The 17,994-nt window shown below is 47.2% G+C and overlaps 1 protein-coding gene across 2 annotated transcripts; it reads left to right on the top strand.

Annotated features, from left to right (window-relative positions):
* The first annotated feature begins 27 nt into the window (after nt 1-27).
* NTHL1 (nth like DNA glycosylase 1) lies at nt 28-17,605 on the top strand. Of its 2 annotated transcripts, none has more exons than XM_084819031.1 (6): nt 28-121; nt 6,534-6,772; nt 6,897-7,067; nt 7,379-7,538; nt 14,074-14,179; nt 15,645-17,605. In XM_084819031.1, the coding sequence occupies exons 1-6, from the start codon at nt 70-72 to the stop codon at nt 15,766-15,768; spliced, it is 852 nt and encodes a 283-aa protein (XP_084675157.1). In that variant the 5' UTR covers nt 28-69; the 3' UTR covers nt 15,769-17,605. The 2 variants fall into 2 exon arrangements, with proteins under 2 accessions (XP_084675157.1, XP_084675155.1); XM_084819029.1 differs by having other exon boundaries at nt 6,531-6,772.
* Nucleotides 17,606-17,994: the final 389 nt, after the last annotated feature.

Below are 17,994 nucleotides of genomic sequence, written 5' to 3'. Positions count from 1 at the left end.
GAGAGCGGGCGAGGGAGGCCCTCGCGCGGGGCATTGTGGGGGGCGTAGTTCCCGGCGGGCTCCTGAGCCATGTGCGCGGGCCGCGGGGCCTCCTCCAGGCTGCCGCAGAGCAGAGGCAGAGGTGAGGGGCGAGCGCCGGGCCGGGCCGGGCCGAGGCGGGGCGCGCTGCGGCTGGCCCCTCGGGGCTCGCAGTCCGGCACCCCGGAGGGAGCAGAGCAGGGAGCGCCGCCTTCCGGCTGCCCGGCCCCGCTCCCGCGCGCTCGGCAGGAGCCCGGCCTGCCGCGACCGAGCGGGCTTCGATTCGCTCCGCTCCGCTCCGCTCGGCCGACCGAGCTGTCATGTGGCCGTGCTGCAGAGCAGAGCAGCTGGCCGTGAAAACGAGCCGCAGATCCGCCTCGGAATGAAGGCGGCAGGCACGTCAGCCGGGGCGCCCCCCGCACCAAGGCGGCAGGCCTTCGCGGCCCGGCTGGGGGACACGAGCAGAGGGGGCTGCCGCGCTCGTGCCCCGCCCTGGGCTCCCCACTTGGGCAGCTGGTGGGTCGCCGCGGCTGCGGAGCGCGGGCTAGGCGGCCCCGCCCTGGCCCGATCCGGCACGGCTCTTAGGCTGTTAGGATCATAGAACCATGGAGCAGTAGGGCTGGAAGGGGCCCGCAAGGCCATCGAGCCCGACCCCCCGCGCAGTGCAGGAATCCAGGTCAGAGCATCCCTGACAGGCGGCTGTCCAGCCTCGTCTTGAAGGCCTCCAGCGTGGGCGAGCCCACCGCCTCCCTGGGTCATTGGTTCCATTGTCGTATTGCTCCAACGGTCAGGACGTTTCTCCTGATGTTCAGCTGGAATCCGGCTTCCTGCCGCTTGAGCCCATTCTTCCGTGTCCTGCACTCTGGGATGATCGAGAAGAGGTCCTGGCCTTCCGCTCTGCGACAGGCTTTCAAGGACTTGAAGAGCGCTATCCTCTCTCCCCTCAGTCTTCTCTTCTCAAGGCTAAACATGCCCAGTTTTTTTTTTTGGCTTAACAATCCAGGAGATGCACAGACTTCATGGACCTGCATGCAGCCTCTTTCCTCCTGCCGTAATGTGAATGAGACGCAAGCTGGGAAGCCACAGTTAACCATAGCTTCCTGTTACATCTGAACTGGGAAACTAGGGTTCATGGCTTCTGAACAAGCCACAATATGAAGCCAAGGTTTAAAGTTGGCTTCCAAATTCTGGCTTGTTTCAAAACCATAGTTTCCCAACTGGGGTATAATGGTGCTGTTGGGATGTAACAACAGCCCATGGGTTAAACAAACCATGGGCTGTCGGGGAGAGAGTGGGTGTGCTGCCTGCAGTGCACCACTCACTTCTGCTTTTAATCAACAACCTGCAACTGGCTTGTTTGTATGTTGTTGAGCGTGATGTGCAAACCTGGACCAGTGGTTAACCCAACAACAAATGACAGGAGATGTGCTCACTCTCCCTCACCCGTGCTTGACAACCCATGGGGTGTTTAAAGCATGGGTTATCAGTACGTGAGAACCAGGTAGTTGGGAAGTTGTGGTTGATGCTGGCTTCCTGGCTCATTTCCCTGCTCGCAGAAAGAGAGGTGCAAACCAGGAGCAACGGTTCTGCATGCACATCCTGCCTTATTAAGACAGAATGGGATGATCATTACGGTGTCCAGTTACGCAACACCAAAAATTGGACACATGGGGTAGTATCCAAAGTTAGACCTACATAGACCCATTGAAAAGAATGGCTAAACATGCCCAGTTCTTTCAGTCTCCCTTCATAGGGCTTTGTTTCCAGTCCCCTGATCATCTTTGTTGCCCTCCTCTGAGCCCTCTCCAATTTGTCTGCATCCATCTTAAAGCGTGGTGCCCAGAACTGGACACAGTACTCCAGATAAGGCCTAACCAGTGTTGAGTAGAGGGGGACTAGTACTTCCCGGGATTTGGAAGCGATGCTTCTATGAATGCAGCCCAAAATAGCATTGGCCTTTTTTGCATGGATGAAGTCAACAAGTTTTTCCCCATCTTTTTCCGTCCATGCCAGGGGGAACATGAAAATATCATGCTCCACATAAAAACCAGAATTGCCTCGCTATGTCAGATGGAGGCTGCAGCACTTTGTACTTTACCTGTGAGTAAGCACCACTGAACTCAGAGGGACTTACTTCTGCATACCTATGCCTAGGATTGCAACTGTAAAGGGCAATCCTTTCCAGCGTCCTGTTTTAGTCCTTGATCTGCCACAGACCCCCATTAAAAAAAACAAATGTGCAGGGAATCTTGAGGTTTGTGTGTTTAAGGCCCATGTAAGAACATATTTAACTTGGGCAGACACACCCACCCTGGTGCATGGATTCTGTAGCTGCCGTTTTCCAAGATGGCAGGCACGTGAATGGGGGTAAGCTATAGCTCATGAGCAAATGCATGTGTAAAGTTCATTTGGGTGACAAAATAGAGGGGCTTTTAAAAAGTCCAGTTGGGTAGAAAACTATTACTAGCCGCTAGCTGCTGGCAGTATGGTCTAGTGTAGCCTTCTCCAACCTGTTGTCATCCAGATGTTTTGGACTAGATGTTTCCCACAAGTTGGGAAAGGCTGATCTAGTAAATAGAACACCAGACTAAAAGCTGGAAGATCCAGGCTCAAATCCCTGCTCATGCCAGAAAGTTTTCTAGCTGCGGCATTACTGCTGCATATCGCCCACTGGAGGGTCTCTAAAGAGTAGGGGGGTTGCCCCTTTGGAGGAACTTTAGGATTTGAAAAGACTGCGGTGATTCAAAAGCTCTAGAAGCTTCAGTCATTTTGGAAGCACTAAGCAGTGAAATGGATGAAGGAGCTGGAAGAAGAAATAACAGACAAGGGAATTTTGTTGAATCCGAACCCTGTAGATTTTCCAACAAAGACCAGTGCATTTTATGTCAACCTACCAACTGAGCATGACACTTTATGCATCTGATTAAGTGGATTTTATATGATGTTACAATAAAACTGTGTCACCTTTAAAGTGTCACAAGACTCTTTGATGTTTTGCTGCAAAAGAAACACAAGAGCTACACCTCTGGAGTAGAAATCTTCCTCTCTTCTTTGTCCCCAGCATCTGTTATTCAGAAATATCCTGTCTCTGAACACAGAGGTTCTGTTTATCTATGATGGCTATTAGCTGTTGATAGACTTCCTCCTCCTCCTCCTCTGAGTTGTCTAATTTCCTTTTTAAATAATTAAAACTAACTATTTTCTATCACTCCATCTTGTGGCAGTGAACTCCATAGGTTAATCCATGTATTGTGTGAAGTTCTTTCTTCTTGACAAAAGTCCACCATGATATTTGCAAGTAAACTAGTTAGTAAACTAGTTAAATGTGGGCTAGATAATAATACTGTGAAGGGAGTTCACTGCTATTTAGAAACCCATACTCAAATTGTTCATCAATGGCTCCTTGTTAAGCTGAAGGGAGGTTTTGACTGGGGTGCTGGAGAGTTCTGTTTTCGGCCCAGTACTCTTCAGTATTTTCATCAGTGAATCAGATGAAGGGGTCAACAGAATCCTTGTCATATTTGCAAATGACACACAGCTGGTAGATATAGCTAACATCTCAGAAGACAGGAATGAAATTCAAAATGATAGAATGGAAAACTGGGCTGAAGCTAAGAAAATGGAATTCAACAGAGGCAAATACAGAGTTCTGCACTTAGGCAATAACAACAAAAAATGCACAGATGTAGGATGGAGGATACCTCACTTGGCAGAAGTACATGTGAAAAGGATCTTGGGATTGTAGTTGATCACAAGCTGAATATGAGCATGATGCAGCTGCAAAAAAGGCGATTTTAGGCTGCGTTAATAAAACCACAGTTCCCAAGTCATGAGAAGTAATAGTTCCACCTTACAGTGACCAGATAGACCTCATATGGAGTATTGTGTCCAGGTCTGGGTGGTGCACTAGACAAATTGGAATGGATTCAGCAGAGGGCAATGAAAATGGTCAGGAGTATGGCAAACAAGTCCTATAAGAAAATGTTGAAGGAACTGGGGGTATGTTTAGCCAGGGGAAAAGAAGAATGAGTGGAGACATGACTGCTGGCTGGGGATTGGAGTCCAGCACATCTGGGGGTGGCTCTCGCGCTCGCTCTCTCTCTCTCTCTCTCTCTCTCACACACACACACACACACACACACACACACGGTCTTCAAGCAAAGGCTGAAAGGCTGCCTGTTAGGGAAGCTGTAGCTCCCGATTTCCTGCACTGAGAAGAGGGCTGAATGAGGTGGCCTTCAAGGCCCTCCAAGTCTATTATCCTCTGATTCTAACTGCTGAATTTACCACCACCAATCAGTTTCATTGGGTGGCTGCTTCATTTTTGCATGCCTGTCTGCTGTTGGTGTAGGAGCAGGGCCAGTAAAAAAACTAAATAAGTTGGCAGCCCTACTTCGCAGATACTATGTGCCTGGTATCTCCAGGTCCCTCCTTCTGTTAGTCTGAAAGCTGCTTCATAAGCTGTAGCCAAATAGGGAATCCTGTGTGGCCACTGTGTGTCACAATGACCCATGCTGGGAAATATGTGGCAAGAGCGTGCCTGGGTGCCATGTTTGCGAAGAGGGTCCTGTAGCAGCAATCCTGTGCTTGATCCTACACCACTGCCCAGTCTTCTCTCTGGGGCAGTTTCAACACTGCAAGGGGCAGTCCATCTTGTTTGCCACAAAGTGTAACCTGCACTGAGCGCCGTAGCCAAAGCTGCCTCCTTGGCAATGTAGCTCTGTATGATGTGCTTGTGAAGGTGCCGTCACATTTGCTCCTCTTTACATTGTTGGGTGTGCATATAAATAGGCCCCACTCCTGTGCTTTGTGGAGATTTGTCCTTTTACAGAGGCGCTCAGAGAACCAGACATGCTGGTTCTCTGAGCCATGTATATTGCATGGTCTGTGTGTTACTGGCATTATCTTGACATCTGTTTTGGTTCCTGAAGGCATTGACTGAAATGCTGCCAGGAGCATTGTTAAAGCTCTGCAGCACCACAGAGGACAGGCGCCATAGAAGATACTTGTTTCCTCCTTGACTAGATTGAAGGGGCTTGTTCCCTGTAAATGCAGAAACATCGAATGCCAGCATCGTTGTCATGTCCCCACCCACCTAATCCGCGAGGATACCTTGAGTCGGCCCATCAAAAGCCCTGGTGGGGAAAATGACCCACTCCTCAAGCGTCTCCGCCCCCCAGGCAGGTCAGCAAGGTCGAGCGCCACCTGACCACCCTCCAAGACACCTTTTGTGGGGAATGTTGTGCTGCCACTCTGGATAGCCAGCTAGAGGTAAATAAATCATCCTCCCTGAGCGTTCTGGTCATTCCCCACAACCACACTCTTTGTCCCCTTTGTTTCAACCCCTCTAACTGCCCTGGAGTTTGGGCGGTCGGGGCTCATTCTCTGGTTGGGCTTCACTCACGTTGGCTGGTGTGTCTCTGCTCTGTGAATAAGCAAGGCTCTCCAGTTAGCTTCCATGTTCCTCATGACTTTCCTAGCACGTTTCTCTGTTGTATTCCAGTGCCTGTCCCATGTTCCCAGGGCCAGCGTCTCTCCTGGCTCCGGGGCACCTAATGACGGCTTACCCTCCATTCAGCCTTCCCTTCATTGTCAAGAGTACCAGGAGAGCGGGGGTTCATCTCTTTGGCTATATCAGCCGTTCAGCTGTCCCTTGAAAACTTAATAGTGCCTTAGCAGCTAGAGGCTATTGCCCCATTTTTGGAAATTTGAACTGAAGCTGAGAAACCTGAGGGTAGTTTGTGCCCAGAACATTTTTGCAGCCAACTAGGAAATGGAGTCCTTTGGGTTCCCCTGCCTCTGAAGCAGGTAGTTGTAGCCACTCCTGTGCTATTTCTCTTCCCATCCTCGTAAATCTGCCCATTTCTGCCCACGCAGTCCACCAGTGCCAGCAGCACCTCAGCTCCCTTGGGTGCATAGTCTTCCATAGTGCCACTTTCCCTCCTGAACTGGCAAACACTCATTTCCCCAGTCTCCATCTTTCACAGTCTTTTCTAGTCAGGCCTATTAGAACTGGTATACTGGCCCATGTACGAGGGGATGGGCACACTCACTCAGCCATTCTTCTCTTCTGCATATGTGTGTTTTGGGAATAAATGTCTGTAAAAATAAACTCTATGCTTTAACAAGTGTTTGAGCTAATTTCCCCAATTTAGAAGTAGCTGTTCCCATTTGTAAGGGGGTAGTACACAAATTCCCTGTGTGCCTACCATGATTCTGGTTAAAGGCCCCGTTAGACCCATGTCAGTCATTACGCATGCATACACACAAGTTACACATCCATGTGAAGAAGGGTGTGTAGCAACAGTCCCTAGAGATTTTTCGTTTTTGGCCTGGAAAGCAAACTGAGAAGTCAGGAAAATGTGGGGACTGGTTTTGTGGATGCTTGGGGAGAATTAGTGGCAGAAATAACAAAGAAAACACAGGTAGATCTTTCTAATCACACAGAGAAAAGAAACCCAAGACCTCACCGAAGTCTCCAACATGCTAAGTTCCCTCTTTGTCTGTTCTAGCAGTGAGTGAAACCCTGAGCGCAAAGAGCCATCAGAGCGAGAGGAAAGTCAGCATTGCATATGAATCTCCAGAAGGGAAAGGTGTGGAGAAGGCAAACGAAACGGAGGCCAAGAAACAGAAATGGGAGCCAAAGAACTGGGAGCAACAGCTGGCCAATATTCGGGAGATGAGGAAGATGAGAGATGCTCCTGTTGACCAGATGGGGGCTGGGAAATGCTTTGATGGTGACGCCCCTCCAGAGGTGAGGCAAGTGCCCTGGCAGAATAATCTGGAGCGTGGATGGATCTTGTAGGTTACCCAGTCTGTCCTACTGCCCTCCTAGAGGATCGGCGGTATTCACCTTCCATCTCCATTCCGCTCTGTAGGTTATGCGCTACCAGGTTCTCCTGTCACTCATGCTCTCCAGCCAGACTAAAGATCAGGTGACTTCGGCAGCCATGATGCGCCTGAGGGAGCGTGGCCTCACTGTGGACAGTATCCTAGAGACCGATGATGTGACTCTGGGTCAGCTCATTTACCCTGTGGGGTTTTGGAAGGTGAGTGATTTGCCAGGATGGGAGGCAGTGTGCCTGCATGTGTGTGCGCCTCTCCGCCTGCACACATCCCATAGCACTCTGCTGGCACTGGCTCTTGATTCTGCTGGCATGGAGACTGGAGAGGTCTCCCTCCCGGGGGATAGAATGACTCTCGTCTCCTTGTCGTTGTGACGGTGTAGACTACTAACTCCACCCTTGGGGCGGACCCTGCTGCAGTCTGCCCCACTGCTCCCTACAGGATGTCCTTTCCTTCCCTTGTCGAGTTGACTAGCTAAATTTCCCAGACTGTATTCCTTTCTCACTGACTGCAGAGCAAGGTGAGATACATCAAGCAAACCACAGCAATCCTGAAGCGGGACTACGCTGGTGACATCCCAAAGACTGTTGCAGAGCTGGTGAAGCTGCCTGGGGTTGGACCCAAGATGGCCCATTTAGTTATGGATATTGCCTGGCAAAACATCTCTGGAATTGGTACTGTCTCTTCCCATTGTAGAACTTTGTCATCTCCGTTTTTCCCTCGGGACGGCCTTTGAAGCAACTGGTTCTTGTGCCTTCCCCGTAGCCCTAGTAATCTTGAGGTTCTGTATGGCAGCATTTAGATTATTGATAACAGTTGTCATACTGCCCCCAGCCCTCCACTCCCATCCACTCCTCTTTTACACCTTAAACATTTTCTCATGTGTTGTTCTTTCTAACTCCTCTGTTATGAGAACATGAGATGCTCTGTGTGGGGCCTCTCTAGTCCTTATCCTCCTCTCTTCTGAACCCCTTCTGGTTCCTTCATCTCCTCCTTACACTGTGATGGCACAAAACTCAGGGCTTAATTTGAGCAAGGACTTAAACATCAAATGAAGTGTGCCACAGGACATGTACAGAAGTGCTTGAGTAACCTCACAAACCCTGATACATCTAGGATTGGGGCAGGGGGCAAGGCAAGGCTTCCAAGCCAGAAAAGCAGCTGAGGGAGCAACATCACCAAGGAGCACTCTTTCTGGAGTGACGTAAGCTGTTTTGAATGCGCTGGAATGTCACCAGGCGAGTGATGCAGTGAGGTGGCAGCCAGCCAGCTTTTTAATCAGCCCATATCTCAAAAGGGAATAACCTGTAATCTGAACACTAGCCCTGTGAGGTAGTCCAAAACAAAAATAACGACCAATGATAACGCATCCAGTTTATAAATTTATAGATTTTTATATATACAGTACTATGCAAAAGTCTTAGGCCACCACCAGCTTGGTTGTTTTAGCAAAGTTTTAATGACCATCCATAATTATTTTTTGGTCTCTGTATTAAGATACAAACAGAAAATACAGGAAATATGTACAGGCAAAAGTCAGTATTCAGTGTGACCTCCCTTGGCCCTAAGCACATCTTTAACTCTTTTGGGGAGACTGTCCTGAAGTTTTCTGAAGTAATCTTCTGGTATATTATACCAGGCTTCTTTCAGCACTTCCCAGAGTTCTTCTTTAGATGTAGGTTGTCTTTTATTTCTTTCGCTATCCAGATGATCCCATACTGCCTCTGTAATATTCAGGTCTGGACTCTGTGGAGGCCAGTCCATGACTGACAGTGTTTAGCAGCTGTTTTCCTCGCTAAATATGATTTCACTGCATTAGCAGTGTGCTTGGGATCGTTATCATGCTGAAAAATGAAACCATTCCCAAGCAGGCGCTTTCCAGAAGGAATGGCATGATGAATTAAAACCTGTCTGTACTTTTCAGCATTCATGACCCCATCAATACAGACAAGATCGCCAACACCACTGGCAGAAATGCAGCCCCAAACCAGGACAGACCCTCCACCATGTTTCACTGAAGGCCGCAAGCACTCATTCGTCCATCTCTCTCCAACTGTTCTTCTCACATATTGTTGACGATTGGACCCCAAAATTTCAAAGTTGGATTCATCACGCCGTAATACTCTTTTCCACTGATCCTCATTCCAATCTTTGTGAGCTTTAGCATACCTTAGCCTTTTCACCTTGTTCCCCTTCCACAAAAGTGGTTTCTTGGCTGTTACCCTTCCACGAAGACCATTCCTGGCCAGGCACCTGCTGTTACTCTAGTGTAAGGGGTTCTTGTTCAGTCGTTAAGTCGTGTCCGACTCTTTGTGACCCCATGGACCATAGCAAGCCAGGCCTTCCTGTCCTCCGCTCTCTCCCGGACTGTGCTCAAGTTCAAATTCATTGCATCGGTGATGCTATCTAGCCATCTCATCCTCTGCCGTCCCCTTCTCCTTTTGCCTTCAGTCTTTCCCAGCATCAGGGTCTTTTCCAGGGAGTTTTCTCTTCGCATTTGGTGGCCAAAATATTTGAGCTTCACCTTCAGTATCTGTCCTTCCAATGAGCACTCGGGGTTGCTTTCCTTTAGGATGGACTGATTTGACCTCCTTGCAGTTAGGGGACTCGTAAGAGTCTTCTCCAGCACCACAGTTCGAAGGCATCAGTTCTTCGGCACTCAGCCTTCCTTAGAGTCCAGCTCTCACAGCCATACATTACTACTGGGAAAACCATAGCTTTGATTATGCGGACCTTTGTCGGCAAGGCGATGTCTCTGCTTCTTACTATGCTGTCTAGGTTTGCCATAGCTTTCCTCCCAAGGAGCAAGCATCTTTTAATGTCATGGCTACAGTCACCATCTGCGGTGATCCTGGAGCCCAAGAACATAAAATCTGTCACTGCTTCCATTTCTTCCCCTTCTATATGCCAGGAAGTGATGGGGCCAGATGCCATGATCTTCGTTTTTTTAATGTTGAGTTTCAAACCAGCTTTTGCACTCTCCACTTTCACCCTCAACAAGAGGCTCTTTAGATCCTCTTCGCTTTCTGCCATTAGGGTGGTATCATCTGCATATCGGAGGTTGTTGATAATTCTCCCAGCAATCTTAATTCCGACCTGTGATTCGTCCAACCCAGCATTTCTCATGATGTACTCTGCATATAAGTTAAATAAGCAGGGCGACAATATGCAGCCTTGTCGTACTCCTTTCCCAATTTTGAACCAATCAGTTGTTCCATGTCCGGTTCTTACTGTTGCTTCTTGACCCTCTTACAGGTTTCTCAGGAGACAGGTAAGGTGGTCTGGTACTCCCATCACTTTAAGAATTTGCCACAGTTTGTTGTGATCCACACAATCAAAGGCTTTAGCGTAGTCAATGAAGCAGAAATAGACGCTTTTCTGGAATTCTCTTGCTTTCTCCATGATGCAGCGAATGTTGGCGATTTGATCTCTAGTTCCTCTGCCTCTTCAAAACCCCACATGTACTTCCGGTAGTTCTCGGTTCGCATACTGCTGAAGCCTAGCTTGTAGGATTTTGAGCATCACCTTGCTGGCATGTGAAATGAGTGCAATTGTACGGTGATTTGAACACTCTTTGGCTTTGCCCTTCTTTGGAATTGGAATGTAAACTGACCTTTTCCAGTCTTGTGGCCACTGTTGAGTGTTCCAAATTTGTTGGCATATTGAGTGCAGCACTTTAACAGCATCATCTTTTAGGTTTTGAAATAGCTCAGCTGGAATACTGTCATCTCCGCTAGCTTTGTTGTTAGTAATGCTTCCTAAGGCTCACTTCACTTCACTCTCTAGGATGTCCAGCTCAAGTTCAGTGACCGCACTATCATGGCTATCAGGGACATTCAGATCTTTCCTGTATAGGTCTTCTGTGTATTCTTTCCACCTTAATCTCATCTGCTTCTGTTAGGTCCCTGCCTTCTTTGCCCTTTATCATGTCCGTCTTTGCACAAAACGTTCCCTTGAGATCTCCGATTTTCTTGAAAAGATCTCTAGTCTTCCCCATTCTATTGTTTTCCATGATTTCTTTGCATTGTTCATTTAAGAAGGCCTTCTTGTCTCTCCTTGCTATTATCTGGAACTCTGCATTCAGTTGGATATATCTTCCCCTTTCTCCCTTGCTTTTCACTTCCCATTTTTCCTCAGCTACTTGTAAAGCCTCATCAGACAGCCACTTTGCTTTCTTGCATTTCTTTTTCTTTGGGATGGATTGAGTTGCTGCCTCCTGAACAATGTTACGGACCTCCGTCCATAGTTCCTCAGGCACTCTATCAGGTCTTATTTATTCATTCATTCATTCATTCATTCATTTCATTTCTATACCTCCCAATAGCTGTTAAATCTATTAATCATCTCCACTGTATATTCATAAGAGATATGATTTAGGTCATACCTGAATGATTTAGTGGTTTTCCCTACGTTCTTCAATTTCAGCCGAAATTTTGCAACAAAGAAGCTCATGATCTGAGCCACAGTCAGCTCCAGGTCTTGTTTTGACTGACTCTGTAGAGCTTCTCCATCTTTGGCTGCAAAGGACATAATCAGTCTGATTTCAATATTGACCATCTGGTGATGTCCATGTGTAGAGTCGCCTCTTGTGCTGTTGGAAAAGTGTTTGCTATGATCAGCGTGTTCTCTTGGCAAAACTCTATTAGCCTTTGTCCTGCTTCATTTTGTACACCAAGGCCATGCTTGCCTGTTATCCCGGTGATTTCTTGACTTCCTACTTTGGCATTCCATTCCTCTATGATGAAGAGGGCATCTTTTTTGGGTGTTAGTTCTAGAAGGTGTTGTAGGTCTTCATAGAACCGAACTGATCAACCTCAGCTTCTTCGGCCTCAGTGGTTGGGGCATAGACTTGAATTACTGTGATGTTGAACGGTTTGCCTTGGATTCGTACTGAGATCATTCTATCGTTTTTGAGATTGTATCCCAGTACTGCTTTTCCCACCCTTTTATTGACTATGAGTGCTACTCCATTTCTTCTAAGGGATCCTTGCCCACAGTGGTAGATACAATGGTCACCTGAATTAAATTTGCCCATGCTTGTCCATTTTAGTTCGCCGATTCCCAAGATGTCAATGTTCAGTCTTGCCATCTCATGTTTGACCACCTCCAGCTGACCTTAATTCATTGATCTGACATTCCAGGTTCCTAAACAATATTGTTCTTTACAGCATCGGACTTTCTTTTCACCACCAGACACATCCACAGCTGAGTGTCCTTTCGGCTTTGGCCCAGCCGCTTCACTCTTTCTGGCGCTACTTGGAAATTCCCTCTGCTCTTCCCCAGTAGTATATTGGACACCTTCCGACCTGAGGGGCTCATCTTCCGGCATCATCTCTTTTAGCCTTGTGATACGTTCCATGGGGTTTTCTTGGCAAGAATACTGGAGTGGGTTGCCATTTCCTTCTCCAGTGGACCACATTTTGTCAGAACTCTCTGCCATGACCTGTCCCTCTTGGCTGGCCCTGCACGGCATAGCTTATGGCTTCACTGAGTTACGCAAGCCCCTTCACCACAACAAGGCAGTGATCCGTGAAGGGGAGGTCACACTAAATACTTGCCACTTTAGCCTATGGAAGCTGTTTTTTCTCATTTTTTTTCTATTGTTGAATACTGCATACAAATTTCCTGTATTTTCTGGTTGTATTCTAATGAAGAGACTGAGAAATAATTATATATGGGCATTATACCATTGCTAAAACAACAAATCTAATGGTGGCCTAAGACTTTTGCACAGTACTGTATATATAAACAGAATTTAAAATGTGAAATGTTTTGGCATAAAATGCCAGCTTCAGTCACAAATGGGAGTATGTTACAATACCACTTATAAACTGAGCCAGAACCAGTCAGGAACAGGCCAAAGCTCAGTGGGAGAAACAAAGATGAACAATCAGCACCTGTAAAAAATCAAGCAGCATTAATAAACATGATGGCTGGTTTCATCTCATCCATCTATTCATCTTCGTCCATTTTGAAGTGCTGTATCATGCACATTGCCTCCATATTGGTTTACCTGTAAGGTAGGTCAGTTTCACTATCTACATATTGCAGATGTAGTGCAGAGGTTGAGAGAATCAAGGCTTCTTGAAAGCCATCGGGTGAGTTTGTGGCAGAGGTAAGGCCCGAGCCAGAGATTTCGTGGCTCACTCTCTAGGCCACCATGGTTTTGTGCATGTCAGTGCTTTCAGACAAACAGCCGTGCTTCGAAGGAGTTGCTCTGCGGTGACTTCATTGCCTCTGCTCTAGCTTGGATTTGGGGGCACGTGACAGAATCCACAGTAGACAGCAGGTGGCACTGTGGTTCCACCTTCCTTGTTTGTATCTCAGCCCACGGTTTTACAGCTCTTTTCCGAATTCTGATGCTATTAAAATGTTCATGTTTGGGGATTGTAGGGCATGAGAAACCTGATTCCTGATGAATGGCTTTGCTCTGAGAGCTAGTTGATGGAAAACTTGAGGGGTGGGGCAGGCCAAGGTCACCAAATGGGGTAGCTGCTCCATTTGCAAACTCTCATGCTGGATTCCCTGGTGCCATTCGATTCCTTCCCAATTAGTGCTTAATATCTCTGACAGTCCGAGCAACTACCTGGAGCCGGTATACACAAGGGAGAAAGCTTCTTGCAGCAATCCTTTCTTGGGCCGCTACTCGCTTCTTTGTTCCATCCCCCCCGCCCCCCTGCTGACATGAAGCATGTTCCCCAGGGGGTGGTGAGAGAAGCATCATAAGAAGAAAAGAGTTTGGGATCTTGTACATGGGAGGGAATGGGGAAATACCATTGGACCTTAGCCTGTCTCTCCCTCTCATAGAAAAGGATGTGTATTGGCCAGGGCTTCTAACCTACACTTTTAGCTACTGGCCCCAGGTCTTGTTCAGGGAAGGGAATAGTATTTTGGCACCAGAGTTGTAAAAAACCAGAAGTACTATCAAGTCCAAAGCCGTCCTCAAGGACAGGGGCATCCTTTCACCTAAACACATGTGTGCACCCATAACCAACTTAACATTTCCGTCTGCAAGCAGAGAGCAGGTGCGCTGCAAGAGGTGCTGACAGAACACATAATTTGGGACTGCTCTTACAAGCAAGCCACACTCCATGCCACAGTGAGAGGCAATACCTTCTGGGATGCAGGCCAGTCTGGCTGGGGGGAAAATGTCCTCCCAGGCTCGAGATCCGGCAGCTCCCCTTTGCTGATTCTAAGCATCACCTCTAGGTGTGGACACACATGTGCACCGGATTGCCAACAGGCTGAAATGGCCCAAGAAGGAGACGGCGCTTCCGGAAGAGACCAGGCGAGCTCTGGAAGAGTGGCTGCCCAGGTGAGCCAGTCAGAATTGATTTTAAGTGAGGTTGCATATTACTGAAGTCTCAGTGTAGGTGCTCTTGTGAGGATACCAAGGACAGGGCGAGATACCCTTTTTCCATTCCGTTACAGTAAGAAACAACAGCCAAAACTGCTTTTAAAATGGCCTTCAACTGGGCATGCACCCCAGAACACACCCAACAGTCCCTTCATTGGCAGTTGTGGCAGGTTGCCAGTTGTGGTGGTGGGCATGCTGTTTTTTCGGGGAGGTTTGTGCATTATTTTTCTCATTGGAGAACCCCTGATAAACTCCCAAAGATCCCAAGGGTTCTCTGGAATACTCTATACTGTGCTTTGGAGACTCTGCACCCCTTGAAAGGCATTCATCATAGAGCAAAGTTCTGAATGCCAACAGTATTTCTTAACCAACTGGCTTTCATTTATACTCCTATTTGGGCTGAAATGTGTGCAAATGTTTGCTGCTCTAAGTGGGGCTCCCTTTGAAAAGTGTTTGGAAACTACAGCTGGTGCAAAATGTAGTGGTTGGGGGGGGTTGTTCTTCAAAAATTACTCCAAGGTTACTTGTTACTCCATTAGCTTACAGATAATTTCCAAGCCCAGTTCATTGTGATGGTCTTGACCTTCAAAGGTTTGGGACCAGGATATCTAAAATACAGCCTTCTCACATATCACATTTCGCACACGTGTAGGTCTTCAGCTGAGGCCCTGTTCTGTGTCCCCCTGTCATCTGAGGTGTGGCGGGGAGGGCACATGAGTTAGGGCCTTCTCGTTGGTGCCACTCATGATTTGGAACTCTAGTTCAGATGGTTTGTTTGCGTCCCTCCTCACTTGCCATGTATTTATTTCTTACATTCCTAAGCCGCTTAATAACCAAAGCTCTCTCACAACAATAAAAACCATAAAATTCAACATAATACAATATAAAAGTTTAAAACTACAGTATAAAATAAAAATAATAACCAAATAAAACCTACCAACAGTGCAAAGACTAACAGATTTATAACAACAGAGAATGAAAGACAAAAATGCCTGGGAAAATAAAAAGGGCTTCACCTGGTTCTGAAAGGAGCACAACGTAGGTGCCAGGTAAGCCGCTTTGGGATGCTCATTTCACAACCAGGGTGCCACAACAGCAAAGGCCCTCTTCGTAGCCACCCACCCATAGCCACCCACTTCCTTTGGCAGTAGCTCACCTTAGGCGTCAGGTTAAGATGCTGTTTTTGAGCATGTTTGGCCTAGCTGCTAATTGAAGGCTTATATTCCTTACTTGCTCATTGACGCTGCTGTATTTTTATTATCTGCTGGTGGTTATATTGTTGATTTTGGCTTTGTTGACTTTGCTGTATTTTTACTCTTTACTGTTGTATATTTGAGGGTCCAAAAAAGAATGCAAGGTTGGATAGAAATACTTCAATAAATGAATACTTCTCTTTCCTCTCCCTTTCCCATCCTCACCACAGAGATCTCTGGAGTGAGATCAACTGGCTGCTGGTTGGGTTTGGCCAGCAAATCTGCTTACCTTTGCATCCACGCTGCAGTGAATGCCTCAACAAGGGCATCTGCCCAGCATCCAGGAAGCGCTGAGGACCAAAACAGCTGCCCTTCCTATGGGAACAAGTCTCCTCACTGATCTTCCGCTGCCTCGGGCAGTGGAACTCCTGTGAAGATGAACCTTGCATCCCAACCCCAGACTGAAGATGCTGCAGCTGAACTGGCTGCTTTGGGACAGTGGCTTGAACAACACAGGCTTTGACTCTGAAATGTGGTGGTGCTCCAACAGCGTGCTCCTCTTGGCCCCTCCAGCCCATGCCCAGATAGACGGGGTTCCAGAAGCAGTGTTTCTGCTTTCCTAAGGAGGAGACGTGTCCCAGACTACCCTGAAAGAACTCTTCTTAACAAAGGAGCATGCTGTATGGAAAGCAGTTTAATAAATAAAATAGAGTATTTTTAAATGCAAGGTTTTGTTGGGTCCTTTTCTCAAGTATGGCTGGAAAGGGGAGGGATGGCTCCATGGAAGAGACATCCGTCCTCCTCACTGTGACTTGTTCTCCGCAGCCACACTGGCCTAAGTGTGATGGGGGAATGCCAGGTTAAGATGGGGAGCTTCGTTTCGGGGTTAAAATGAGCATATGAAGATACTAGTCAATTCAGCTTGCATTCTGCCAGTGAAGACACAATGTTGGGCTGCTCTCAGTGAGCTTTGGCTAGCGACATTCCTGGCTAATGGGCAAAACTCCACTTTGCGAGGCACAGCTTGCAAAGCAGCCAAGCCGACCTGGTGTGTATGTGGTGGAGGAAGGGTGCGGTACGCATTCTTGCCTGTCTGCCGTGCAGTGAGGGAGGCCATAGCACTTTTTTCCAGGCCCTCAAAGGAAGCATTTGTGTATTCTATCCATCTGCCTGCCCTCACAGAATTCCCAGTTTAAATGCTAATAAGCTGGTTACCAGGCAAAACTAGTTACTCAGCTCCACTCCATGATGTCACTCATGCCTGGCCAAGAGGTGGGGAGCTACTGAAATTTAAAACGGGCGAACCAGGTGGTAGCTCTCCTTTTATGCTCTTTTTACCTGATGGCTGCATAGGACCTGGAGAGTCTAGAAGCTATGTGGCAATGGAGGCGCTGAAATGTCCTAAATAAAGGACCATGTGTGCAAGTCTAGCAAGACTCATCACCTAAGTAGTATTTATTTTTTCCATAATAACCCCTTTTTGTTGTTAATTAAAATTTTGTCTTAAAGGTATCAATTTTGCACCTGCGTTTCACAAAAGCAGCTGCCTAGATAGCTTGGTTACATGCTTCCATGCAAAGGCTTTTGGTACAGATTTCCAAGGTGGTACAGTCCAAGGCCTTAGAGCAGTTTCCTTCCACAGCTTCTCTTGATTTGAGTGGTGTTCAGATGGCCCTAACAACTTCGTGGTGCTGGCTGTTGATAAATAGCCCTGAGTATATTAAAACACAGTACAGACCTGGACAGAGTGCTTCCTCCTGTACTAATGTATTCAGAAGTGTAAAGGGAGTTTTTAAAGGATGTAAAATACTTACAGCCCTCAAAGTTCATTCAAGTGTGTGAAAGGCAATGGTTTCCCAGAGCCCAGGATTCTATTCCATGTGTGGTTTTGCTGATCTCTGTTATGAGGTAAAAATTCATGCCCTGACATTTGGCTGTTAGATAGAACGCCCTCTCTGTGGTGGCCCCCACTCTGTGGAACTCCCTCCCTAGGGAACGCCGCCATGCCCCCTCTTTAATGAGCTTCCGCCATGTGTTGAAAACGTGGTTGTTCAGGCAGGCATTTGAGGTGGGTTAGGGTATTTTTAGAAATATGTTTTTAATGTAGAATGTTATTGTTTTAAACTGTTTCTGTTATTGTACATTGCCCAGAGTGGCTGGGTGACCAGCCAGATGGGCGATTAATAAATTTAATAAATAAATAAAAATGTACAATTTGGGGGCTCTTCAAGTAACCAGTACATCTTGGGCCTGTGTGTACCAAATTTAATTTTTCTCACTAGTATTTCAACTATTTGTGGATAGACTTTCAGTCTCCCATTTGGGGTAGGACAAATGTCCTACATTTTTCCTGTTGATTGAGGTTTCTTGTATTTCATGTGTAGGTCAAGGACAATACCCTGAGGGTTTTGATACACGGGCATGCATTTCAGAGAGGCCCATATGTCTTTTACTTAGTGCATGAAGCCTTCTGCCACCATAAATATATGCTCTTACAAAGCAATCCTATGTATGTTTACTCAGAAATACGTCCCACTATCATATCATGCCAGGGGTGGGGATACCAGAAGGAAAAATAAA

Source organism: Heloderma suspectum, chromosome 12 (assembly GCF_057233095.1).
Source record: "Heloderma suspectum isolate Gila_16-S chromosome 12, 16-S_ref, whole genome shotgun sequence".
Taxonomy (NCBI): Eukaryota; Metazoa; Chordata; class Lepidosauria; order Squamata; family Helodermatidae; genus Heloderma; species Heloderma suspectum.
Note: the sequence above shows the minus strand (reverse complement) of the source record. Positions and strands in the feature narration are given on the sequence as shown.

What these genes read in the sequence shown, in the direction of transcription:
- NTHL1 (XM_084819029.1), top strand. Translation starts at nt 70, where the DNA reads ATGTGCGCGGGCCGCGGGGCCTCCTCCAGGCTGCCGCAGAGCAGAGGC. An exon ending in ATGGTGACGCCCCTCCAGAG is followed by an intron (nt 6,773 to 6,896) that starts GTGAGGCAAGTG and finishes TCCGCTCTGTAG; the next exon opens with GTTATGCGCTACCAGGTTCT. An exon ending in ACCCTGTGGGGTTTTGGAAG is followed by an intron (nt 7,068 to 7,378) that starts GTGAGTGATTTG and finishes CACTGACTGCAG; the next exon opens with AGCAAGGTGAGATACATCAA.